The 24,937-nt window shown below is 53.9% G+C and overlaps 1 protein-coding gene across 3 annotated transcripts in view; it reads left to right on the forward strand.

The window, feature by feature from the left end:
- Hspg2 (heparan sulfate proteoglycan 2) overlaps positions 1 to 24,937 on the forward strand; it is a 98,372-nt gene that overhangs the window by 36,772 nt on the left and 36,663 nt on the right. For 2 of the 3 annotated variants that reach the window (XM_028759597.1, XM_028759598.1), the window contains exons 4-37: positions 1,279 to 1,388; positions 1,487 to 1,545; positions 1,805 to 1,965; positions 4,002 to 4,130; positions 4,366 to 4,620; positions 4,708 to 4,827; positions 5,269 to 5,400; positions 5,529 to 5,673; positions 5,760 to 5,911; positions 6,027 to 6,173; positions 8,022 to 8,185; positions 8,493 to 8,672; positions 8,783 to 8,979; positions 9,087 to 9,234; positions 9,995 to 10,122; positions 10,419 to 10,505; positions 10,583 to 10,641; positions 10,775 to 10,842; positions 11,584 to 11,724; positions 11,839 to 12,015; positions 12,125 to 12,304; positions 12,396 to 12,514; positions 12,882 to 12,993; positions 13,099 to 13,212; positions 13,304 to 13,431; positions 13,724 to 13,810; positions 14,632 to 14,681; positions 14,952 to 15,055; positions 15,285 to 15,425; positions 15,729 to 15,920; positions 21,695 to 21,787; positions 22,067 to 22,147; positions 22,247 to 22,477; positions 24,383 to 24,496. In XM_028759597.1, coding sequence (XP_028615430.1) covers positions 1,279 to 1,388; positions 1,487 to 1,545; positions 1,805 to 1,965; positions 4,002 to 4,130; positions 4,366 to 4,620; positions 4,708 to 4,827; positions 5,269 to 5,400; positions 5,529 to 5,673; positions 5,760 to 5,911; positions 6,027 to 6,173; positions 8,022 to 8,185; positions 8,493 to 8,672; positions 8,783 to 8,979; positions 9,087 to 9,234; positions 9,995 to 10,122; positions 10,419 to 10,505; positions 10,583 to 10,641; positions 10,775 to 10,842; positions 11,584 to 11,724; positions 11,839 to 12,015; positions 12,125 to 12,304; positions 12,396 to 12,514; positions 12,882 to 12,993; positions 13,099 to 13,212; positions 13,304 to 13,431; positions 13,724 to 13,810; positions 14,632 to 14,681; positions 14,952 to 15,055; positions 15,285 to 15,425; positions 15,729 to 15,920; positions 21,695 to 21,787; positions 22,067 to 22,147; positions 22,247 to 22,477; positions 24,383 to 24,496 — 4,505 coding nt within the window. The remainder of the gene's footprint in view (positions 1 to 1,278; positions 1,389 to 1,486; positions 1,546 to 1,804; positions 1,966 to 4,001; positions 4,131 to 4,365; positions 4,621 to 4,707; positions 4,828 to 5,268; positions 5,401 to 5,528; positions 5,674 to 5,759; positions 5,912 to 6,026; positions 6,174 to 8,021; positions 8,186 to 8,492; positions 8,673 to 8,782; positions 8,980 to 9,086; positions 9,235 to 9,994; positions 10,123 to 10,418; positions 10,506 to 10,582; positions 10,642 to 10,774; positions 10,843 to 11,583; positions 11,725 to 11,838; positions 12,016 to 12,124; positions 12,305 to 12,395; positions 12,515 to 12,881; positions 12,994 to 13,098; positions 13,213 to 13,303; positions 13,432 to 13,723; positions 13,811 to 14,631; positions 14,682 to 14,951; positions 15,056 to 15,284; positions 15,426 to 15,728; positions 15,921 to 21,694; positions 21,788 to 22,066; positions 22,148 to 22,246; positions 22,478 to 24,382; positions 24,497 to 24,937) is intronic. The other variant, XM_028759599.1, reaches the window with a different exon arrangement.

Raw genomic sequence — 24,937 nt, forward strand, 5'->3', positions numbered from 1 at the left:
TCCGTCACTGTGATGTAACACAGATGTCCGTCACTGTGATGTAACACTAGAGGTAATCGTGTAGAAGGAAGAAAAGATTTACTTTGGTTCACAGTTTCAAGAGTTTCAGAACAAGGCCATTTGGCTCTGTTCTGGGCCTGGGCTGGCGCAGTATACTGTGGTGGGAGTGTTTAGCAGAAGAGTCTGGTTCATCTACTAGTATCTGAGAAGCAGGGAGAGAGGAGACAGAAGAAGGGCTGAATCTCAATATCCCTTGTAAGGCTGGACCCTCAGTGACCTAACTTCTACCTAGGAGGCTCCACTTCCCAACAACAAAACAACCAGAGGCTAGAGAGATGGCTTAGTTGAATAAGAACACTTGCTATAAAATTTCCTACCTTCCAATAGTGCGACAAGCTGGGGACCAGGCTTGCAACTCATGGACCTTTGGGAGACTTGAGACCCAAACTCTAGGCAAACTGATAACCTGTGGCTATTACCTGTGCTGTATACATCCGGCACTGAACCAAACAATAGTTGTATGTTACATTCACAGCAGATTGACATCAGTTTATTTGACCATGACTAACAGATAAGCACATGGGTGGGTTCTTCTTTTCCTCGTGGAGCTCCTGCTTTAGTGGGACAGGGTGATGGGTGACCACACTTCTCAGTCCCAAGTGCTGGCTCTGCACACAGGAGCAGTATGGGAAGCCAAGAGTCCCTTACTCCGTGTGGTAGCCTTGGGATGTGAGTGCTTTTGAGTCCCTCACCCCCACATTTCCTGAAAAGGAGTGAGACTTTCATTGAGGTGGGCCAGCGTGTGAAGTGGCTGACTCCAGGCCTTAGTCACTGTGGTGCCGGGTGCACAGCAGAGTTGATGCACAGAGGGACAGAAGGTTTGCAATTTGGGAAGTAAAGGTTCTGTGAGAGCCCAAAGTGGTGGCCACACAGCCTCCAGGACAGCCAAGGCAGTCATCTTAGAGAGTATGGCTGCTGAGCTAAGTCCAGAGGATGAAGAACTGTCTGGAAAACACATCACAAGAAAGCAGTGATCCTCATGCTAGCCAGTGACCTGCTAGCAAATGGCCCCTTCCTGCCCAGCCTTCTCTGAGCCCACAGGCCTTTCAGGCTGCTGCGGGCTGTGTTCTGACAAGCAGTGCTGGGCCTTTCTGTGAATACACGGGTGTCAGCCTGTGTGGAAGTCCAACCTCTTATTTACAGCCTGCCTGCCAGGCTCCCATCTGCCAGGCTGTCATGGCCCTTCACCATGACTTTCCCCCACCTTCTCTTCCATAGTCTATTTCCGGGCTCTGGTAAATTTTACTCGGTCCATTGAGTACAGCCCCCGGCTGGAGGATGCAGGTGCCAAGGAGTTCCGAGAGGTGTCAGAGGCTGTGGTAGATAAGGTACGTGAGAGAGAGTGTCTGGGCTGGGAGCACCCCAGGGGTGGCAGGGCAATGCTGGAGTATGCAGGAGGCATCTAATGGTGATGTGTTCCCCACAGCTGGAGTCCGAGTACTTGAAGATCCCCGGAGACCAGATCGTCAGTGTGGTGTTTATCAAGTGAGATGGATTCCTCAGGATGGGAAGGGTGGAGGCAACCAGAAGGGGTGGCCAAGGATGGAAAGGGGCCTGAGTACCAAGAACAGGTCGAGGAGAGTCTGGAGGAATGGGTCATTCTTGATGGGAATTCGGAAAGCATAGGTGGGGTATCCAGTACCAGAAATGGCTCTACCTTAGGAACAGGCTGCCCAAGTAGAGGGCTGGGTGTCATGCAGGAACTTGACAGAGATGTGCAGATTACAGGCCTTTTTCTTCCCAGGGAGCTGGACGGCTGGGTCTTTGTTGAGCTGGATGTTGGCTCCGAAGGGAATGCGGACGGATCCCAGATTCAAGAGGTGTTGCATAGGGTGATCTCCAGTGGCTCCATCGGCCCCTATGTCACCTCCCCTTGGGGGTTCAAGTTCCGACGCCTGGGCACAGGTGAGCTTGTCCTCCAGACCCGGGTCACACCCTTCCTCTCCAGGTCCCCAGACTCTGGCCCATTTCAGTGTCTCTACCTTGGGCCTTCCTAACTTGGACTAGCACACCAATGGAGACAAGGAACTCAGTCCATCCTGAGCCTGAGCCTAAGCACCAGTCTTTTTATAGTCTCTACTTGGGTAGAGCCAAGCTGCTTCCTCTAACTGGCATCTCGGAAGCTGTCTCCTTGTAGACCTCTGTATTTTGTCAGGAGATTAAACTCCTTCATGCAGCATTCCCCAGTTAAAAGACACTGGCATCCAGTAAAACAACAGTTGTTGGGCTGGGGAGATAAAAGAACTTATGCTGAACCAGGTGGTGGTGCCGCACACACCTTTGATCCCAGCACTCAGGAGATAGAGGCAGGTGGATCTCTGAGTTCGAGGCCAGCCTGGTCTACAGAGTGAGTTCCAGGACAGCCAGGGCTACACAGAGAAACCCTGACTTGAGCCCTGGCCCATTTTTCAGTGAGACCTTGAGGACTGGAGCTAAGATTCCCTAGCGCCCATGTAAATCCCAGGAGGGTTTGAGCCTACCTGTAATTCCAGCTGTCAGGAGCCAGAGAGGGGATCGCCAGAGCAAGTTAGCTAGCTAGACCACAGAGTCAGGAAACTCTGGTTCAGGAGAGAGACCCTGCCGCAGTATAAAAGGTAAAGATAGCTCAAGGAAGACAACTCAAAGTCAGCCTCAGGCCTCCATACCCACACAACATAGCATGCATGTACATCTTTATGATATGCATTTATACATGCAAAGACACAGTGCCTGTACACTGCATACACATCCATCCGTCTTGTTGTGTGTGTTTGTGGGACTGAAACCCATCAGTCGTTTCCCAAGCAACAAGAGAGTGCAAGTAGACCCTGTGCCTAAGGCCCTGATACCCAGCATCCACTCGGGCCTCCCACGTTCCATAAAGTATTCCTCCTGTCTTTGAGATGAGGGAACTGAGGCTCAGGAAGGAAAAGCAGCCGTTCACAGCGATGGGGACGCAAACCAGACCGTTTGTGTGCTGTTTTCATGGAAGCCATGCTGGATGGGAAACAGAAGACAAACAGGCCCAGAAAGGACAGGAAATGTCCCAAAGTCACAATGTGGTTAAATACAGAAGCCAGGCCTGGGTGTTCAGCGTCAGTCCAGGCTTCCCTTCACTCTACCTGCTGCCCTGTCTTTCCACCAAGTCTTTCCTGGACCATTTCTGGTTTATTTCTCAGAGGCTGTGCTACTCAGCTCCTCTTCCACCTCAATGTCCTTACTGAGTAGATTTTCACTTGTCATGTGCCTCTGACTCACTGAAGCTCCAAACAGGACAAATTCTATCCCTACATGGTATCCAGTCTACGAGGGAAAAGCAAAGCAAACTAAACAAAAGCCTAGTGAGCTCCTCTGCATGCAACCCATGTCTCTGTCAATGCACCTCAAAACCAAACTTGCTCTGCTGGGTCTTCAGACCCAGGCCTGAAGTTTGCTGGAAGCCTAGCTTTCTGCTTCCGCCTTCAGTGAATTCTGACTGGGGGAGAGGGGACAGGCTTGGCTTGAGCCTCAGTTTCCAGGTCCCAGGTAGTATGGTTGCTGACTACAGCTTCCTTTCCAGCACAGACCCCCCCGCCACCCCCAGCTGCTGTGGGGGTCACGGTGACACCAGGTGAGCATGAGAGCCTGGCCGAGGTCCAGGAGGTTCCTAGAGAACCTGACAGATGGAGGGAGAAAGGCTGCCTCCTTCCACTCTGGGCCAGGCTGTGGCCTGCACGTATATGGCATGGTGGCTGCATGCGTGTGGCGTGTCACCTGTGTGAAGGTCCATGTAAGGGGTTCTGCACTGCGGCCCACGTGTGCCAGGAGAGTGTCCACCACATGCTTCTCGCTCTTGCTGTCTGCCACAGTGGTCTGACTCGGGTCTCCAGAACCACTCATAGCCATGCCTTGCCTGTGCCGCCTGTCATACCCCTAGCTCCCTCAGCCTGCTGCCTGACTCCCTCCTTCCCCACGCCCCACAGTGCCCCAGTTCCCAAGAGCCTGCACGGAGACAGAGTTTGCTTGCCACAGCTATAATGAGTGTGTGGCTCTGGAGTACCGCTGTGACCGGCGTCCTGACTGCAGGGATATGTCTGATGAGCTCAATTGTGGTAAGGAGCTGTTGGGAACTTCAAAGGGGCCCCTGGTGGCCTGCCCAGGGCAAGGCTACATCCGAGGCTCTGGGTCATCTGGGCTACAAGAGCTCGGTGCAAGCAGAAAGGTCTGGAGGAGGTGGGGACGGGGAAAGACTGATGGCAGAGGCTACCCGTGGGTAGACTCCAGGGAGCATGAGGGTGAGGGGTGAGAGATGCCCGTTCACTAAACATCAAGGGATCCTGCCCACAGAGGAGGCAGTCCCCGAGCTCAGCTCCTTGCCACCTGCTGTGGTGAAAGTGTCACCTTTACCACTCTGGCCAGAGGCAGCCACAACACCTCCACTGCCAGTCACACATGGACCTCAGTTTCTGTTACCCAGTGTTACTGGGCCTGCATCCTGTGGGCCCCAGGAGGCCTCATGCCTCAGTGGGCACTGCATCCCCCGAGACTACCTCTGTGATGGACAGGAAGACTGCAGGGATGGCAGCGACGAACTGGGCTGCGGTGAGCACTGTGTAGTCAGGAGAGTGGGGACTGGGGTCTTGTCAGCTGAGGACGGACCGTTGTGAACCCTGTTCCTGGTCCACACAGAGCCCCCTCCACCCTGTGAACCTAACGAGTTCGCCTGTAGAAATGGGCACTGTGCTCTCAAGTTGTGGCGCTGTGACGGTGACTTTGATTGTGAGGACCGGTCAGATGAGGAGAATTGTCGTGAGTACACCAGGCTCCACTGTGCCCCTGTGCCTGCTCTGGGGGTGTGTGCTGGCATTACTGCTTAGTGAGGGTCCCTGCTCTCTGTGTTTGGAGCTACAGTTGGGGGACAGCCTTCTAGCCAAGTCTGTCCTGCTTCACTGTATTTTGGAGGCCATTAGTCTGGTCTTTGTTACTCTGTCAGCACCTGAGGAGAGCACCGGATATGCGGGTCCCTGTGAAGATGGTATCCTAGACTGACATGCAAGCCACAGGCTAACCTATGGGCTGCTCAGTCAGAGGCTGGTCACTTTATAGCTCACTGTATTTGGCTCTGTTTTGGAGGCATTGTGGGTAATGTGGGCAAGATGGAGGGAGTGACCCAGAGGACACCTGGAGAAGGTGAGCCGCCTTGCCAGGCAGACAGTGCTCTGTGCTCACTCCCCTTGGCTTTGTCCCCAGCCGTCAAGCACCCCGGGGAAGTATGTGGGCCCACACACTTCCAGTGCGTCTCCACCGGCCGCTGCATCCCAGCCAGTTTCCACTGTGACGAGGAATCCGACTGTCCTGACCGCAGTGACGAGTTTGGTTGCAGTGAGTGAGGAGCTGGGGGCGGAGTGGGGATGGCGCTGGGCGGGCTCCACTTGATTCTATTTGATCTCCACCCCAGGTCTCCACACTACTGTTGATAAAACACTTCTCTCCTACTCTGCCTTTCCCAGTGCCTCCCCAGGTGGTGACACCTCCCCAGCAGTCCATCCAGGCTTCCCGGGGCCAGACAGTGACTTTGACCTGCGTAGCCACTGGTGTCCCCACACCCATCATCAACTGGAGGCTCAACTGGGGCCACATCCCTGTTAATCCCAGGTGCGACTCTGGTGGGGGTGACTTGAGCTAAAGGATGCTGCTTCTGGGGCTCAAACCTAACCCACCACTGTCTTGGGGCCTACCAGGGTGACAATGACCAGTGAGGGTGGACGTGGCACGCTGATCATCCGTGATGTGAAGGAGGCAGACCAGGGCGCGTACACCTGTGAGGCCATGAACTCACGTGGCATGGTGTTCGGAATTCCAGATGGCGTGCTGGAGCTCGTCCCTCAGCGAGGTGCTGTAGACGGGCAGGCGGGGATGGGTGGGTGGGTACAGTGTGGGTGACTGGCACCACTTCCTCAGGACCTCCTGTTGGTAGCCAACCACAGCCCTCCCATCCCTCCAAGCAGGGCCCTGCCCAGATGGGCACTTCTACCTGGAGGACAGTGCCTCCTGTCTGCCCTGCTTCTGCTTCGGTGTGACCAACGTGTGTCAGAGCAGCCTGCGCTTCCGGGACCAGATCCGGCTGAGCTTTGACCAGTCCAATGACTTCAAGGGTATGTGGCTAGGTGGGCTCCAGGCTCCTAGGAACCTGGGACAGGTGGAGAAGGACCTGGACCAAAGGGCAGAGAGTCACCCAGAAACACGAGTAATGTCAGAAAAGCCTTTAGCTCAAGGCAGATCTCTGCCCTGTCTGTAGCCTCCCTGCCTTGGGTTGCAGGGAGGACAGACTCTGGAGCCTAGGCTTCTCCAAACACACACACACACATTCTCTCTCTCTCTCTCTCTCTCTCTCTCTCTCTCTCTCTCCCCCCCCCACCCCTCTCAACTAAAAAGAGGGCTGGAGAAGTAGCTGAGTCAGTGAAGTGCTTGCCACAGAAGCATTAAGGACTTGAGTTTGAGTCCCAACACCCATGTAAAAGCCAAATACTGTGATGTGAACCTGAAACCCCAGCCCTGGGGAGGCAGAGACAGCGAGCCTGCCAGTCAGCCTAAGCTGAGATCTCAGCCCTGGGGAGGCAGAGACAGCGAGCCTGCCAGTCAGCCTAAGCTGAGATCCCAGCCCTGGGGAGGCAGAGACAGCGAGCCTGCCAGTCAGCCTAGCAATTCCAGGGTCAGTAAGAAACCCTGTCTCAAAATATAGGTGCAGATCGGCAGAATCGATAGATTAATTAAGAGTGCTTGCTGCTCTTCCAAAGGACCCAGGTTCAATTCCCAGCCCCAGATAGGCAGTTCACAAACACCTGTAACTCCAGCTCTGGGGGATCCAACATCCTCTTCTGTTGGCATTTGTACCTAGTCATGTATGTACATCTCCGAAGACATACTTTCTGTCTTAGTCAGGGTGTTACTGCTGTGAACAGACACCATGACCGAGGCAACTCTTATAAGGACAACATTTAATTGGGGCTGGCTTACAGGTTCAGAGATTCAGTCCATTATCATCATGGCGGGAGCATGGCAGCATCCAGGCAGGCATGGTGCAGGAGAGGCTGAGAGTCCTACATCTACATCTGAAGGCTGCTAGTGGAGGACTCGCTTCCAGGCAGCTAGGATGACGGTCTTAAAGCCCACACCCACAGTGACACACCTAGTCCAACAGGGCCACACCTTCTAATAGTGCCACTCCTTGGGCTGAGCATAAACAAACCGTAACACTTTCATACATCAGAAAGAGAGAGAGAGAAAGAGAGAGAGAGAGAGAGAGAGAGAGAGAGAGAGAGAGAGAGAGAGAGAGACATACACATATACACTACAAAAAGCAAAATTGTTGGATTGCCACCAAGGAAGCACCAAATGTCAGAGTGTAGGTACCAATGGTTCCTATTGTCATATGAAGTGATGTCATCTTAGGGGCTGGCAGGGTGTTGCAGGGAAATCCTGTGGGAGAGTGAGTCTGTGCACGTGCCAGAAGAGTGTTGGACCTGTGACCCCCATAGCGATAAGAGTGAGCCCCTTTTAAAGCGCTTCCTTTCTGACACCATCATTAGTCCAAAGGCTCTGAGAAGTTTGTTGCAGTGAGCCTCTTGCCCTTTCCTTGACTCTGTGGCAGCTAACATGGTTCCCAGTTGTCCCTCTACAGTGATGGTCTTCCCTAGAGCATGCATTGAAGCTTCAGAGGATAAAAATGATGAGAAAGAGAAGAAAGTTTTTTGAGGAGGGAGTGGATGGATTAAGACAGGCTCTTATGTAGCCCAGGCTGGGCTACATAATTTAAACTTTAATTTAAACTCATGACTGTCCAGGAGAGCTGGGATTACAGGTGTGTGCTGTGCCCAGCTCTGCTTGGCTACTACCTGACTTCAGGAGAGAGGCCTCTGTTTTCTCCCAGTCACCTCTTCCTGGGTCCCTGTTCTCTGCTAAAGCATGGGCTGCGGTCCTCACCTTGCTTTTTTTCCTTTCAGGAGTGAATGTGACGATGCCCTCACAGCCTGGGGTGCCACCCCTGTCATCCACCCAGCTGCAGATTGACCCCGCCCTGCAGGAGTTCCAACTTGTTGACCTGTCTCGCCGCTTCCTTGTCCATGATGCTTTCTGGGCTCTACCCAAGCAGTTTCTGGGCAACAAGGTAAGGAGGGCAGGGCCTGCTCTGTCCTGCTCACCCTGAAGCAGGGCAGCTGCATCTCTAGGAAAGAGGCAAGATCTCTGCTGGCTGCTCTTCCAACCCACTTTGACGTCTTCCCTAAGTACCCTTCTGTGGGCTAGCTAGTGTGCCCTACACCGGCCTCCCTGGGTACAGCATTACATGTTTTCAGCCATGACAGCTCCCCATGCCTACTTCTCTCTGAGCCTCCTGTGGGCAGACTGAGGAACTAGAGAACAGGATGCAGCTGCCTGAGGATCTGCCCTGCCCTGATCTGTCCTGTCCCGGCCAGGTGGACTCCTATGGTGGCTTCCTGCGCTACAAGGTGCGCTATGAGCTGGCACGAGGCATGCTGGAGCCGGTGCAGAAACCAGACGTGATTCTCGTCGGTTCGGGGTACCGCCTCCACTCTCGAGGCCACACACCCACCCATCCTGGAACTCTGAACCAGCGCCAGGTCCAGCTCTCAGAGGTGGGTGGCACCTGAATCTCGGGGATCGTTGTAGGGGGAGGGATTGCCCATGGTGAGAGTAATACATGCCGTGCAGGTAGTAATAGACAGAACAACCTTGTCCTCTCCAGGAACACTGGGTACATGAGTCTGGCCGGCCTGTCCAGCGGGCTGAGATGCTGCAGACCCTGGCGAGCCTGGAGGCTGTCCTGCTGCAGACAGTGTATAACACCAAGATGACCAGTGTGGGGCTGAGTGACGTTGTCTTGGACACCACTGTCACCCATACCACCATCCACGGCCGTGCTCACAGTGTGGAGGAGTGCAGGTGCCTGCCCCAGTGGGACTGTGAACTACGGGGACACTTTCTGGGGTAGAGGTGAATTGGCAGGGTCTGTGGTCCCTGCAGCCATTCTCTTGGTCCCATCCTCACAGATGCCCCATTGGCTATTCTGGTTTGTCTTGCGAGAGCTGTGATACGCACTTCACCCGCGTGCCTGGCGGGCCCTACCTGGGCACTTGCTCTGGCTGTAATTGCAATGGCCATGCCAGCTCCTGTGACCCCGTCTATGGCCACTGCCTGGTGAGTAGCACAAAATATCGCTTGGACGTTGGACGGAACTGGGGCTCTCCTGTATCCACAGACACTGCATCATTCTAGAATGGCTTGAATGGCTGCCATGACCTTTGGGTGCATTAACAAGAGATACAGGGGCTGGGGAGGTGGCTCAGAGGTTAAGAGCACTGGCTGCTCTTCCAGAGATCTGGGTTCAATTCCCAGCACTCACATGGCAGTTCACAACTGTCCATGATTCCAGCTCCAGGAGACCCGACACCCTCACACAGAGATACATGCAGTGAGAACACCAATGTGCATAAAATAAAAATAAATAAACCATCGAAAACAAAACAAAAAACCAAGAGATACAGTGTCCAGTCAAGGGAGATGTAGGTCTCTCTCCCTTGGTGAGGACTGAGGGGAGTGTGGCTTAGACATTACTACTTATCTCTTGGGAAGAGTGATGAGGGCTAGGATTGTGGAACTGACCAAAGAGAGGCACAGACATGGTAGAGCCACTGTCTTCAGATCCCCAGGTAGCTATAGGGTGAATGGAATCTGGACAGAACCTGTCCTGGGTGCAACCTGGAAGAGGGTGATAGGTTTGGATCCGTATCATAAGGTGCTTGGAACCATCTGTGGGGCTGGCTGTCATGCTGAGCTACTACTGCCAGGGGAGGCACCTGGATGCTCCTATCTGCAAAGCTGTGGAATGTTCTAGAGCCTGTCTGGCCCAGTTCTACTCAGTAGGCCCCGATTCACCGCCTACCCTCTCCTGTTCTAGAATTGCCAACACAACACAGAAGGACCTCAGTGTGACAAGTGTAAGCCTGGCTTCTTTGGAGATGCCACAAAAGCCACAGCTACTGCCTGCCGGCCCTGTCCATGCCCATACATCGATGCTTCCCGAAGGTCAGAGCCCTCTCAGGATATAGGCGTACAGCAAGTGGGAACGTTCTCTGTCAGGGAAACCGAGTTCCCACATGGATTCCAATCCTAACCTGCTCATTGAGTTGTCCATGCTCTTTGATCTTTTGTGAACCTCATTCTTCCTTTCTGTATAATGGACCCATGTCCCTTCCTACAGTTGCTATGAGGCCACAGGGGCCAGAGATGGCATCCTGCCTCTCTGTGTGTCTTCTTGTGGTGAGCATGCCAAGCCCGGCCTTGAGTTCTACCCTTCTACCTTGACCAGTTGATCCCCACAGGTTCTCAAACACTTGCTTCCTGGACACGGATGGCCAAGCCACATGTGACGCTTGTGCCCCAGGCTACACAGGCCGCCGCTGTGAGAGGTAAACGGGAGCTGACAGGGGCTATGGGTAGGAGACAGGATGCCCTGACTGGGGTGTGACAGTCTCGTCTCCCACAGCTGTGCCCCTGGATACGAAGGCAACCCCATCCAGCCAGGCGGGAAATGCAGACCCACCAGTGAGTATTGTGACCACGTCCTGACATAACCTGCCAGACTGGGCTCCTCCCCTGATTTCCCAGCCCACATCCAGAATCCCTGGGGAGCCACCCATTCCCACACACCCTGCCAATGCGTTCCTCTTGTCCCCAGCCCAGGAACTTGTGCGCTGTGACGAACGAGGGAGTCTGAGCACCACAGGGGAGGCTTGCCGCTGTAAGGTACATGTACCGTCTACTCCCTCCAATACCTCGGGCACAGCCTTACGGTGGCCAGGGGAGGGAAGAGATCCCAGCCTCTCAAGTACCATGGCGAGTGGGCGCTGGCCTTGCCTGAGGCCATAGGCCTGGCTGATCGTCTACACTGTGAGGGAAGTCCTGGCTGCGGGCAGGAACACTGATGAAGGAGTCAGCCGCCCTGAGTTTGATTTCCTGCCGTGCTTGCAGCAACTGCTGCATGCAGTCTTGCTCTCATCTGCACCACTCTGCCAGGTCTCATGTTGATTTCTCATCAATAGTGGGACAATCAGGTTTTGCAGTCAGACAGTCCCAATCTTATAGCTCAGGAGATACATGTGCGGGGTGACCCTGTGTGTCCTTTCATATCCCCAAGCCTCACTCGCTTGCAAGGCTGTAACGGAAGTTAAGTAAGGTGGCTTCAGAGACACCAGACTGATGCACAAACTTCCCCATTGTCAGCTGAAGTGGTGATTAATTCTACCAGTTCGCTGTGTTTCAAGTCTAAACTTACTTGTGGGCCTCCTAGTGGCCAGTGAGAAAAGGGAGAATGGTTTCAGTAAGCGCCACAATCTGGCAGTAATTGTTCTAACGACCTCGATGCCTCAAATATCTGTGAGCTCTTTCCATGGCTCCCTGGGACACCCTCATCTAGACTGGGGGTGGATTCAAGTGCTGGTTCCTGTGGACCAGCCTGCAGCTCCACTGCAGACTCTTCGTCCACAGAACAACGTAGTGGGACGCCTGTGCAATGAGTGCTCGGACGGCTCGTTCCACCTGAGCAAGCAAAACCCCGACGGCTGCCTCAAGTGCTTCTGCATGGGAGTCAGTCGCCAGTGCAGCAGCTCCTCCTGGAGCCGTGCCCAGGTACCCGCAAGAGGGCAGCAGCTGGATGGGACAGCCACGCCTGGAGCTGGAGGGACAGAGGGTGGGCACCACCACCCCAACCCCCTGCCTGATCCAAACATTCCCCATCTCCAGGTGCTCGGGGCCTCGGAACAGCCCTCTCAGTTCAGCCTGACCAACGCTGCCGGCACCCACACCACCAGCGAGGGTGTCTCGTCCCCCGCACCCGGGGAGCTATTGTTCTCTTCCTTCCACAACCTTCTGTCTGAACCCTACTTCTGGAGTCTTCCCGCCAGCTTCCGAGGGGACAAGGTAGGCAGGCAGAGGAACAACACAGGCAGGGAGGGCATTGGGAGACTAGTGACAGACAGCGTGGCCCGACTGAAGTCTCTCGCTAAAAGCCTGTCCACCCCTGTTCCAGGTGACGTCCTACGGAGGAGAGCTGCAGTTCACCGTGACCCAGCGGCCCCGGCCTGGTTCTGCACCCCTGCACAGACAGCCACTGGTGGTGTTGCAGGGCAACAACATTGTATTGGAGCACCATGCCTCAAGGGAGCCCAGCCCTGGCCAGCCCAGCAACTTCATAGTGCCCTTCCAAGAGGTGAGCCTCATCCTGTCCCTTCTTGTTCCTCTCTTTTGGGGCCTCAGCACGCAGGGTGTCAGGAATGGATCTCATGTCACTTTCTCTACAGCAATCGTGGCAACGGCCTGATGGGCAGCCAGCCACACGGGAGCACCTGCTGATGGCCCTGGCAGGCATTGATGCCCTCCTCATCCAAGCATCTCACACCCAGCATCCGGCTGAGAGCAGGTAGCTGGGGCTGAGGCAGGGCAGAGGGGTCTCCAGAGCAAGCAGAAACATGGTGTAGCACCTCACACTCTGCCCGTAGCATGGAGAGCATGCATCCCTCACAGAATCCTAAGATGCTGAGGGCCAGTGTCTCCTGAGTCAGCTTTCCAGAGGTCCCCAGAGGAGCCGGTAGTTTAGGGCATCCAGACAAGGAGGGGTAGAGGATGGTAGCCCTTTGGAGAAAGCAGCAGGTGTGAGCAGTTTGCCACAGCCTATGAGTCTGTTGGGCAGCGGAGACCACGTGATGATGAAGCGCAGGGACTCCAGGTATTCCCAGTGCACTGTGAACACCGCTTCACCGCTTCACCGTAACTCTCTTCATACCCAGGCTCTCTGGTGTCAGTATGGATGTGGCTGTGCCGGAGAACACCGGCCAGGACTCAGCCCGGGAAGTAGAACAGTGTACCTGCCCACCTGGTTACCGTGGTCCTTCCTGCCAGGTGAGCCTGCGTCCCCCACCTATCCGTCCAGCTTGCTCCACAATGCTTCCAGGCCTTTTGTCTCTTCCCACATTCCCAGCCCTCCATCATCTTTTTTTTTCCCAGGACTGTGACACAGGCTACACACGTGTGCCCAGTGGGCTCTACCTGGGCACCTGTGAGCGCTGCAACTGCCATGGCCACTCAGAGACCTGTGAGCCCGAGACAGGGGCATGCCAGGTGAGCCCCGCCCCTTCACCTTCCATCTTCCTCCATCCTGCAAGCTCTGGCTTTCAGGAGCCAAGCCTCAACCTACCCTCTGTCCCTCCAGAGCTGCCAGCACCATACAGAGGGTGCTAGCTGTGAGCAGTGCCAGCCAGGATACTATGGGGATGCCCAGAGGGGCACGCCACAAGACTGCCGGCCCTGCCCATGCTACGGAGCCCCTGCTGCTGGCCAGTGAGTCTGGGCCCCACTCTCCCTGCAAATGCCCACCACCCTTCCTACCTCCTCTTTTGCCCAGCATGGGGAGAGATTACAGTTAAATCCTGGTTGGCCACTGGGGAGAGATACCCTCAATTTCAGAGCCCCAGGTTCTTAAGTGGAGACAGTGTGCCCACCTTAGCTCCTGAGAACCGAATGAGGGCATGGGAAAGAAACTCTTGGCGTAGATCTCCCCAGCCCCCCTGGTCTGCAAGAGCCCAGCAGGAGCAGCCAATGCCTTACTGACTGGGCCTGCCCACTCTCTCAGGGCTGCCCACACTTGTTTCCTGGACACAGATGGCCACCCCACCTGTGACTCATGCTCACCAGGCCACAGCGGGCGTCACTGTGAAAGGTGAGATGGCTGGGGGTGAGGGAAGAGCCAGGGGCCCAGCAGGAGGATACCTGAGCGCCATGAGTGAGCTCCAGTCCACAAGGAGCCTGTGACTTCTGCTCTTCATTGCACAGGCTCTTAAAGGCCATCAGTTTTCCTCTTTGGGAGCCTCACCCTGTAGCCTGGCATTGGCCTGCAGCCTACCTTCCAGCCCAGCCCTTGTCTTATTCAGGCCAGAGTCCTTCCATTAGACCAATGGTTCTTAACCTTCCTAATGCTGTGACCCTTTAATATAGTTCCTGAGGTGCCGTGACCCCAAACCTCAAATTATTTTCATTGCTACTTCGTAACTGCAACTTTGCTACTGCTATGAATCATAATGTAAATATCGGTGTTTTCCGGTGGTCTTAGACAACTCCTGTGAAAGGGTCATTCGACCCCCACTGAGTCATGAACCCTTGCACTAGACCCTTTGCTGCTTTGGTTTTTTGAGGTGGAGTTTCATGTAGTCCAAGATAACTACAAACTCACTGTATCATTGTCTATGACCTTGAACTACTGAGCCTCCGACCTCCATCTCCTGAGGGTGACAACAGGCTCACACCACCAGGCCAACGTTAGGCCTTTTGATCTCCACCCTTGGGGTCAAGGTCTGATGGAGTCAACTAACCGGCTGTAGTCTTGACCCAACCCTTGCTTTTCTCTCTCCTATCTTTGAAATGGGCGTAAAAGACTGTTGAGTTGTTTCCCTTACTGTAGGATCATTGAGTCCAAGCCCAGATTCCCCCCTTGGGCCCAGGCCCTTCCCCAGTTTCCCAGGACTCTACTCTCTCTCCCTGCAGGTGTGCCCCAGGTTACTATGGGAACCCCAGCCAGGGCCAGCCCTGCCACAGTGAGTAGAGTTGAAGATTTGGGAGGGCACTGGGGAATGCTTTTCTTTCCAGGGAGAGCTAGGTCAGGTCCTTTGTTTCCCTGGGACCCAGGAGACATGGCTTAACCTTTCTGATTCTTGGCATCTGTCACAGGAGGAGGCACTGCCAACATCCTCAGAAGTGGCCGTGGTCCTCTTGGTGCTGAGTGACAGACTTAGAGAGCAGTGGAGATGGGGGGTGTTAGGTTTTGGGTTGGGGGTTGTGTCATCTGTGGTTTCTTTACACTTCAGGAGGTGGTCAGGTGCCAGAGGTGCCAGAGGTGCCAGGCTGTGACTGTGACCCCCATGGCAGCATCAGCAGCCAGTGTGATGCCGCCGGTCAGTGCCAGTGCAAGGTCAGTTCAAATCCCTGCCTTCTGAGAGGTCCAGCTCAGGCCACCACCGGGGCTAAAGAGAAGTCAGGTGGTACCTAAGGGGAACCTGGGGCCTGGTTATGGGATGGGGTAGGTAGGGCTGTTCACAAACTGCTAATAAGTAGTGGGTGGGAAGACTAGGCCCAGAGGCTTTGGGATCCAGCAGACACCCCCGAGTCCCTGCACACATCTTTTTGTCTGTCTCCCCCAGGCCCAGGTGGAAGGCCGTACGTGCAGCCAGTGCCGACCCCACCACTTCCACCTGAGTGCCAGCAACCCGGAAGGCTGCCTGCCTTGTTTCTGCATGGGTGTCACCCAGCAGTGCGCAAGCTCCTCTTACTCACGCCAGCTGGTAAGAGCCAGTCTGTCCCCTGCAGGTCAGGAGCACTGTCCCAGCTGGGTGCCAGCCTCCCAGGAGGGTACCCATCTCCAGGTCTCTGTTACTGTGCACCTCGGCATTGAGCCCAGTGACCTGACTCCCGTTCCAAGACCTTCCAGGGTCTGCCAGCACTGAGCACATCCATCTAACCCCAGATGTCTCTCCCTCCAGTGTGTCTCTCAGCCCCCACCCAGGTCCTTCCCTGGCATCTTCCCGTGTCCTGTCCACTTTGGTGTGTCTGACCTAGCTGACCCCTGTTCTTCCTCCTGACGCCAGATCTCTACCCACTTTGCTCCTGGGGACTTCCAAGGCTTTGCTCTGGTGAACCCTCAGCGCAACAGCCAACTGACAGGGGGCTTCACCGTGGAACCAGTGCCTGATGGGGCCCGGCTCTCTTTCAGCAACTTTGCCCACCTCGGCCAAGAGTCCTTCTACTGGCAGCTGCCAGAAACGTACCAAGGAGACAAGGTAAGACATGAGTGGGCTCCTGGAGTGCCAGCTCTGAGCCAGGGCCTTGCTGAACATGAGCTCAACAGGGACTCAGGAGCAAACTCATGGTCTGCCACATGGCTGCCATGTCATGATGCAGTATATGGCCTTAGGGTCCAACACTCCTCAGGTCACATCTCAGCTAACTGCACACCTGACCTCCCCAGCACAGGGTGGCTGGGACAATTGTGCCTGATACATACTGAGCACCCAGGTGATAATGACTGAGCTTTGAGACCAGATCACATCATGTTCGTGGTGAGACAGTTTGCACCCCACTTGTGCTCATTGGTGCTGGTGTTGGGTGCCAGGTGCTGGGTGCTGAGTGCTGGCATGGAAATTCTCAGGCCATTTCTATTGAGCTCTGATTGATTACACACTCACTTAAGGTATCTTAAGCCATAATTGCATGAGCCAGTCAGCTTTCCTGCCATTTCCCAGCAGAGGAAAGTAAAGCCGGAGAGGTCAAGGACCTTACCTGAGTCCCAGGACGAGTGGCCGATAATGGCAAGATTTGTATCCAGCTCAGACCTGCCCTTTAAAAGCTGAGCTAAGCAGATAGGGCCATCTTTGCAAGTCTGAAATGAGGTCTGACAGGAAGAGGGCATCATCAAGGATGAGCTTGTGGATGGCAGGGCCTAAGAGGTGAGCACCAGGGGCCTGGAGAGATGATGGTTCAGGTGTTAGGAGTACTGGCTGCTCTCCCAGAAGACTCGGGTTCAATTCCTAGCACCAACCTGGTAGCTTGCAGCTGTCCGTAACTTCAGTTCCAGGGAATCTGACACTGTCACACAGACACACACGCAGGCAAAACATCAATTAATGACCCTGAATAAAAATAAATAAAACTAAAATGATAAATAAAAGGTGACACCCCCCCCCCCCAGGGGAGCCACATACGGTTCTCAAGGAGTCATAACCATAGTACCAGGGCAAATGGGACTTAGTGTGTGAGTTCCCCATCAGCTGAGGCCCGTGCTTAATCAGCTACACCCCAGTCCATCCACTGCAGCAGGGCTTTGAGGACTTCCAATCCCTGCTCCTTGGCAACAATCAGGTGCTATCCTCTGTCCAACCTGACTGCCTTCCGGTGCGTTCTTCCCCTTGGCTCCTTCTCTTTTGGTCTCTCTCAGACCTTTCTCTGTCTCCTCCCCTCGTGCTTCTCGCTGTCCCACAGAGGGAGGCTCACTTTGCACGGCTACGCCGGGCTCACCAGGTATGCCCTTTGTTGAGTGGTGTGAATTAAGGATGCTAAACAGGATGTGTTCATGGTTGCCCTCAGCCTGCATGGGAGATCTCTGTACCCATGGATGCCCTGCTTGAGCCTGTACTGTCACTAGGAAAGTAGGAGCACTGTGTGCTATGCTACACAGCCCACCAGCTACATGGTGTGTTTCTGGTGCCAACAGTTGGAGGTCTGCGGACAGAAAAATAGCTTGACGTTAATCCATGTGACTTCGCCTGCCTCCCCAGTTTCCCTGTGTATCTGCCAGCAGTCACCATTGCTATTAACCTATGCATGTGCCCTTCTAGTAGCCTGGAGTAATCCTCTGTGTCAGCCCCAAGATGGCGCATGCCTCCCTCACCAGTCACTGTGGCCTTCCTTACTGGTACCATGTATGGGGAAGAAGTTGTCTATAACTCTGAGCCCTGTGAGGGCTGAGATGGCTTGTGACTTCCACCCCATCAGAACCGCACATCCCTCTCAGAGGAACAGTGGCGGGCAGCTGTGACAACTGGGAGGATCCTTGGGGACCCAAAGGGCAGGGGCCAGGCACAACGGGCATCACAGGTAACCTAGGGCAAGCATAAGCTGTGTCTGGGGACCTAGGGATCAGACTTTGAACCAAAACCTAGGCTTTCCTGGTTCACCTTCCCCCAAGCCTGTCCAGGCCAGCACACTCCAATGTTCTACAGACACACCAGAATGGCTTATGTAGTGCTGTGGACAGCTCTCCACCATCCCCCATGGCTGTCACAGAACTTTCTATCCTTCCCTTGCTGGGCACCCTGGGCATGGTTCCTCCCCAGCAGACCCTGCCCACACTCATCCCAGAATGCTCTGCCTGACTTCTAGGAGTCAGAAGGCAAATGGCACAAGGAGAGGGTAGAGGACATCAGCACAGGCATATGGGTGGCCCAGAGCGGGGGAATTGGATGGGGTGGGCTCAGCTTGGGGCAAGGCAGAGCCTTATGGGTGTCTTTCTGTCCATCTATTCCTGTCCTCTACTTCTTCCTCTCCTCGTCCCCCAGGTGGATGAGGCTCAGAGACGGATGGACGCTGAGATCTGGCAGCTCCTTGCCAGCTTTGCTGCCCACCCACAACCCCCTCCTCGTGGGCTGCACCCCAACCCCCAGCTAGCCACCCCTCTACGAGCAGGTCCCCCTTCCTCTTCCTCCTCTTCCTCCTCCTTTGCTTCTCTGTCTTCCCCAGCAGGCTCTCAGGTATGTACCCTGTCACTCACCGAGGGGCCTGCCCACCATGCTTTCCTAGACTCTGGCCATTTCCAAACCAGTTTGATATTTGTTGAGATTCCCTGGACTATCATTGACTTCAGGCGTCACTTTAACTACACCAGATACCGAGTCGATTATAGTTATACTTATGTTTTGAGACAGTCTCACTTCAGCCCAGGCTGACCTCAAGTTCAGAATCCTGTCTTAGCCCCTCAAGTGCGGGGATAATGACTATGTCTGCCTGCTTCTTGGACTTGCTTTCTGTTTCTTTCTTCTTTAGACAGGGTTTCTCTATAGAGACCAGGTTGGCCTTGAACTTGTATTCATCCTCCTATCTTTGCCTCCAAAGTATCAAGATTAAAGATACATAGTATCATACCCAGCTACTTTATTTTTTGGAGGCCCTCTTCTATACCCCAGGCTGACTAATTTATATCCAAGGATGACCTGATCAACCTGCCTTTATCTCCTGAGTCCTGGGATAATAAATGTGTGCTACTATGCCGTTTATCTCATCTTTAGGATGGCATCCAGGGCGCCATGCAAGTTGAGTAAAAGCTACCAACTGAGTTACATCCACAGCCCTCTGGCTACATTGTTGGTTTTTCTGGCTACTTTTTTTTTTCTTTTAAGATAGGATCTTATTATGTAGCCAAGGCTGTCCTGGAACTCACCAGGATAGACCAGGCTGGCCTCAAACTCACAGAGACCCACCTGCATCTGCCTCCCAAATGCTGGGATTTAAAGGTGTGCACCATCACATTCAGCTCCGGCTACATATGTTAAAAAAAAAAAAAGGAGCCACTGAATTTTAAATGTTTACCAGTGGGCCCCATTGATCTTGGGGTCTTCCAGAAGGATACACCATATGCGAGGCAAAACAGACCAAGAACATGCTTAGAAAGAACATCTAGAGAACCTGGGCCCAGAGGGGAAAGCAGGTTGCCCAGAGAGCATGGTGGGCGTGTGCCGTGGCGCTGGGTGGGTTCCGGGTCCCTGCTGGGGTGCCTGTACTCCATTCTTACCTTCTCCTTTCTGATCTAGTTCTCACTTTCCTACGAGGGCTTCTCTCTGCTGCCTGGAAGCCTCTATTACTGGCAGCTGCCCCGAGCCTTCCTAGGGAACAAGGTAACCAGGAAGTGGAAGGGTCATGGGTGGTCAGAGGGTGCATTTATTAGGCACTTGCTGCGTGCTGTATTGTTAGTACAGAGGCAATTGCAGCAGTGCTGGCCTCCCAGAACTCTCTACTGTTCGTACTTACCAGTCTTGCATTCTGGATGTCCCTACCTTTCGTGTGTGTGTGTGTGTGTGTGTGTGTGTGTGTGTGTGTGTGTGTGTGTACACATGAGCCTCTGGAGGCTAGAAGACAACTTCAGCTGTCATTCCTTGTTCTTTGAGACACAGTCTCTCACTGGACTGGAGCTCACTTAGAAGGCTGGCCTCCCATGGAGTCCCTGGGGTCACTCTTTCTGTCTCATCAGTGTTAGAATGCCCAGGACTTTTGGTGAGGAGGGGTGCTCTGAGAAGCAAATCCAGGTCCCCATGGGTGCACATAAACACTTTACCAGTGGAGACACCACCACTGCCCTGGGTGGTGTTACTGTTACCCTGACATTAACATTCGAGTTGATATGGCTCCCGCCATGCCTCCTTGTCTCTCCACAACAGAGAGCCTCTTCAGACTGTGTGTACCTAGGGGTGGAGGCTTTGGGTCAGTGGTAGAGTGCTTAAGGCCCAGGTCTGGGCTCCGGCAGTGGGAGGAAGGAGGGAGGGTTTGATTAACACACATAAGACTGTTTTCAGAGGCCAGGCTAGGGCAGGCAGGTCCAGAGGAAGTGTGATAAGAGTCTACCAGAATCTAGGTTGGTACCCTAAGTAGGGGAGAGCCATCGGCCTTCAAGTGTGTTTTCTGTGCTAAGATGAGTGTGTCACTGTATGTGTCCTGAGCTATGTCATCCTTGAGGTGCCATTTAAAGTATTTTTCCTCCTATTTGCAGATGAGGTAAGTAGAGCCCAGAGTAAGTGACTTGTGCACAATTGTCTGGACAGCAGAGCTGGCGTCTGAGCCCAGGCTTTCCACTGTAGTCCTTGCTTGACATCCCTGTGTGACACACGCCTTCCACTTCCTAGAAAGCTGCTCCCAGATGACACTGTGAACTCACTGGCATCCAAAACAAACAGGAAACCAGTTGTTTCGGTTGTAATCTGGTTATGCTGAGTTCCTTACCACACCCTGAGTTGTTAGAGAATAGCCTGGGGCCTACGTCACCCAGGGCCTGGTGTGTAGCCAACTGGTGTTTGATCAGTGTTCACCCACTGAATGAACGCACTTGAACCAGATGGACACCCCGTGTTGGGTAGTTTTTAGCCAATTGTCTGCCCTGGTGATGGAGGAGAGGGAGGAAAGTCCGATGGGCAGAGCTGGGACCTCAGCTGCCAATTTGAAAGAGTCCTTTGCAACAAACCTAAGCCTTCTAGTCAAGACTACAAAGACACAAGTCCAGTTGGCTTGCCCACAATAAAGAACAAACAAACAAACAATAACTATCAAACAATAGAATGGCTCGTGAAACCACAGGGTCCAAAGATGACGGTTGGGTCCAGGCATTCGTTAGGGCTTTTTCTCACTCTGTAGCTTCTGGTCCCATCGGAGATGGGAGTTACCCTGTCCCAAAAGAAAGAGGTGTGCCATGTGTACTGTCCTTTCCCCAACTGGGGAGAGGCACACATGGCCACATTGCATCTGGTCACACTGGGACTGACCCCACCCATCTCCCTTCCTGATCCAGAACTGTGTCAGTTGGGCAGGCCTGGCTGGCTTGCTCTCCACAGCAGTGGGAGGGACCTGTATGTACAGGAAGGTTGTTCTATAAAGAGAACAAGGAGGAGACTTTAAAAGAGAGAGAGAAGGAACAAGGATATAGTTTACAGAAAGAAGGAAGTAAATTCCAGGTAGACCCAAAGCCAGTAGCCCAGGAGACTAGGCCTCAGAACCCATGCAGAGCCGAGCCCTGGGCTAAAATTTCTCATCTTGGCAGCCTCCCTCTGGGAGTTACTGTTACTCTTGTCATTTTATGGGATACAAAGGGACTCAGAGCTTGCTGACTGTGACTTTCAGTCAATAAAGAATGGCAAAGATGTCTTCCCATGCAGGAGGCTGGGGAGGAACTGATAGAGAGGGCCTTTTTCGACTCTCTCTCTCTCTCTCATGAGAGCTCTGGCCTTCTGAGGTTAGGGTGTGACACAAAGGGGCAAGAGGCTCTGTCCCTCACTTGTGTGATCTTGTCCCTCCACAGGTGGCAGCCTATGGCGGGAAGCTACGGTACACTCTCTCCTACACAGCTGGGCCACAGGGCAGCCCACTCTCGGACCCTGATATCCAGATTACGGTAAGCTCATTCGAATCCACAGTGGGCAGGCAGAAGAGAAAATGGAAGCCCTGTTCCCAAAACCCAGCTAGCCAATGTGGTCTCTCCTTGCCCCTACCTGGCTGGCTACTCCCCAGATCTTAGCCTGGATGCTGGCCATGGGATGGGGGCAGTGGGCAAGCACATGAGCTTGGGGGTGTGGACAGACAAGAGGGCAAGTGTTTGGGCGAGCATGGGGTTGGTGGGTACCCCTGCCTTTAGCCCTAAATGCCTTTCCTAACCTTTCTGGTGTCTCTGCAGGGCAATAACATCATGTTGGTGGCCTCTCAGCCTGCACTACAGGGCCCAGAGAGGAGGAGCTTTGAGATCATCTTCCGAGAGGTGGGTGGCACTTGGCTTTGATTGCCTAGGCAAGTAGGTCTACAAGTTCAGGAGGCCTAGCCCAGAGCTTCCACTGACACTTGCTGTCCCCCTACACAGGAGTTCTGGCGGCGGCCAGATGGACAGCCTGCAACCCGAGAACATTTGCTCATGGCCCTGGCAGATCTGGATGAACTTCTGATTCGGGCCACGTTCTCCTCAGTGCCACGGGCAGCCAGTATCAGTGCTGTGAGCCTAGAAGTGGCTCAGCCAGGACCCTCCAGTGGACCCCGAGCCCTCGAGGTGGAAGAGTGCCGCTGCCCCCCAGGCTATGTTGGCTTGTCCTGTCAGGTGGGTGTGTGGCTGGCTGGCCTGGCTGCCTCTGCTCCATGGTTTGTGCAAAGTGATTGGTCAGTAATCATGGTTGTAGGCCGTAACTGCTCTCTTGAGTTAGGCAACGCCTGTTCTCGCATTGTCACGGTCACTCCCGAATAGCCGAGCCATCCCTTTAACTAATAGAAGCAAACTGTCCAAGGATAGGTGACTTACCCAAGGGCATACAGCCAACATGTGGAAGACTAACTTGAACCTAGATCTGATGGACTTCGAAGTCTGTTTGTCCTGACCACTAGCCAGCACTGCCTAAAGAATGGCATACTTTCAGATGGGAAGACACTCTCAGGCACATAAGACTCTCAGAGCTGAGCAGTGACATGCCTCAGGCGCACAGCAAGGAGTGATGTCATAGGCTTGAGGAGAAGCACATGGAGACCAGGCCTGCAGCCGGGATACTATGAATAGCTTACTTAGAACAGGGCCCTGAGGTGGGGAAGTCACGCTGCTATAGGCATCCCATGATCAAAGCCAGACAGGGACAATGTGTCTGCTGGATGTGGACAAAATGAACAGAACAGAAAGGTCGAGCCATGGTGTACTGTGTGGTGAGTGTCAGTGAGGTAGGACGGAGGGCTGTCACTTTGAAGCTCCTGGGAGCCTCTGCCAGATGCGGCTCCAGGTGGGCAGGAGTTCACCCTACACGTGGCATCAGATTCAACCCAGTCAACATTAGATGAGGTGGCGGAACCCTTCCCAGGTGGCCGGGAGCAGGGAGGTCAGGAGTGGGTACAGCTGTAGCAAGCCCACGTCTCTACACATTAATGTCTCTGTGCCTTATCTGGGGCCACAGACTTTCCAAATCCCAGTGTGGAAATTCATGCTCCTCAAAGATGCCAGGTTTGCCTCATTTGAGGGAGAAGCTGTTGGGAAGCGCCTCTGTGCCCTGTGCACACGGTAGCAGCTCGGCTCAAGAGATCCACCAACTGACCGTGTGCTGTGGAAAGGAGGCCTTTGGCCGCTTTGACAGAAGGGGCAGGGGAAAGAGAGAACTGCCTGCTCTCCAGGCCTTCATCTCCAACAGCTGCCGTGCTGTGTGCTTCTCCTGTCACGACTGCCTGTTTGGCTTTTTTGGTTTTGGTTTTGGTTTGAATTTTCAAGGCAGGGGCTTATGTAGCTCAGGCTAGCTTTGAGCTCAGTATATAGCGAGGGCTAGACTTGAACATCCCAGTCTTCCTGTCACCATTCCCAAAGTGCTGGGATTACAGGTGTGTGCCACCAGGCCTAGCAAAATTACTAACTAATGCATGCAAAGCCAATGATAGAAACTGGCAAGATGGCATAGGCGGCAGAGGCACTTTCCACAAAGCCCTGACCTCTGTTCATTTCCCTGGACCCACATTGTTGGAGGAGAGACCTGACTCCTACAAGTTGCCCTCTGACCTCCGTACATACACTGTGGCTCATACACACTCACACAAATACATAAATACACGTAAAAAATATCTTCGAGGGCCCTGTCACCCAAGTGATCGTCCCAGCTCACTTCCCCATTTAGCTGTGAAATGTTTCTAGAAAGATCTTTCCCAGCAGAATTTTCAGGAACCAAGGTCTTTGAAGTGAGGCAGGTTCCCCATTAAGAATATACTACATTTCTCCAAGCTAACACTGCCTGGGCACACTGAGCCCTGTCTCCTTCTGGAGCCATGAGAGATGAGAGACAGGCCTCTTGAGAGAGCTTGGGGATGGGGACTGGCCTGGGATGCTCGTCTCTAGAGCCAATGGGGACTAGACACTGGAAAGTGCAGGAGAAGGCTAGATCTGCTGGGGACTAGACACTGGAAAGCGCAGGCGAAGGCTAGATCTGCTGACTCTGGGTGGAACCCTGTGGCCAATGGAGACCAACTTTCCTCTGTCCACTAGGACTGTGCCCCAGGCTACACTCGTACTGGGAGTGGACTATACCTTGGTCACTGCGAGTTGTGTGAATGCAACGGCCACTCTGACTCATGTCACCCGGAGACTGGAGCCTGCTCGGTGAGCTGCAAGCAGGGCTAGGCTGGGGGGTGGGCAGTGGGATGGGGAGGGGTCTTGGTACGGTAATAATGCCTGCTTCCAGGACAAGTTCACAGGAGAGCACTGGGGTGAATAAAACAGGCGAGCATGACAGGGAGCCAGAACTGTGGAACACTATTCTTCTTTGTAAAGGAAGCTCTGGCTCCTCATTGCTTACACCCAAATGGCTAATTTTATTGCAACAGAGACCGATTACAGAGGCTTGGGGGTTTTTGTGTGGTGGTGGTGATGGTGGTGGTGGTGGTGATGGTGGTGATGGTGGTGATGATGATGATGGTGGTGGTGGTGATGGTGATGATGGTGGTGGTGGTGGTGGTGGTGATGGTGGTGATGGTGGTGGTGGTGATGATGGTGGTGGTGGTGATGATGATGGTGGTGGTGGTGGTGATGGTGGTGATGATG

The sequence above is a fragment of the Grammomys surdaster genome, unplaced genomic scaffold (genome assembly GCF_004785775.1).
Source record: "Grammomys surdaster isolate TR1022 unplaced genomic scaffold, NIH_TR_1.0 126313, whole genome shotgun sequence".
Classification (NCBI taxonomy): Eukaryota; Metazoa; Chordata; class Mammalia; order Rodentia; family Muridae; genus Grammomys; species Grammomys surdaster.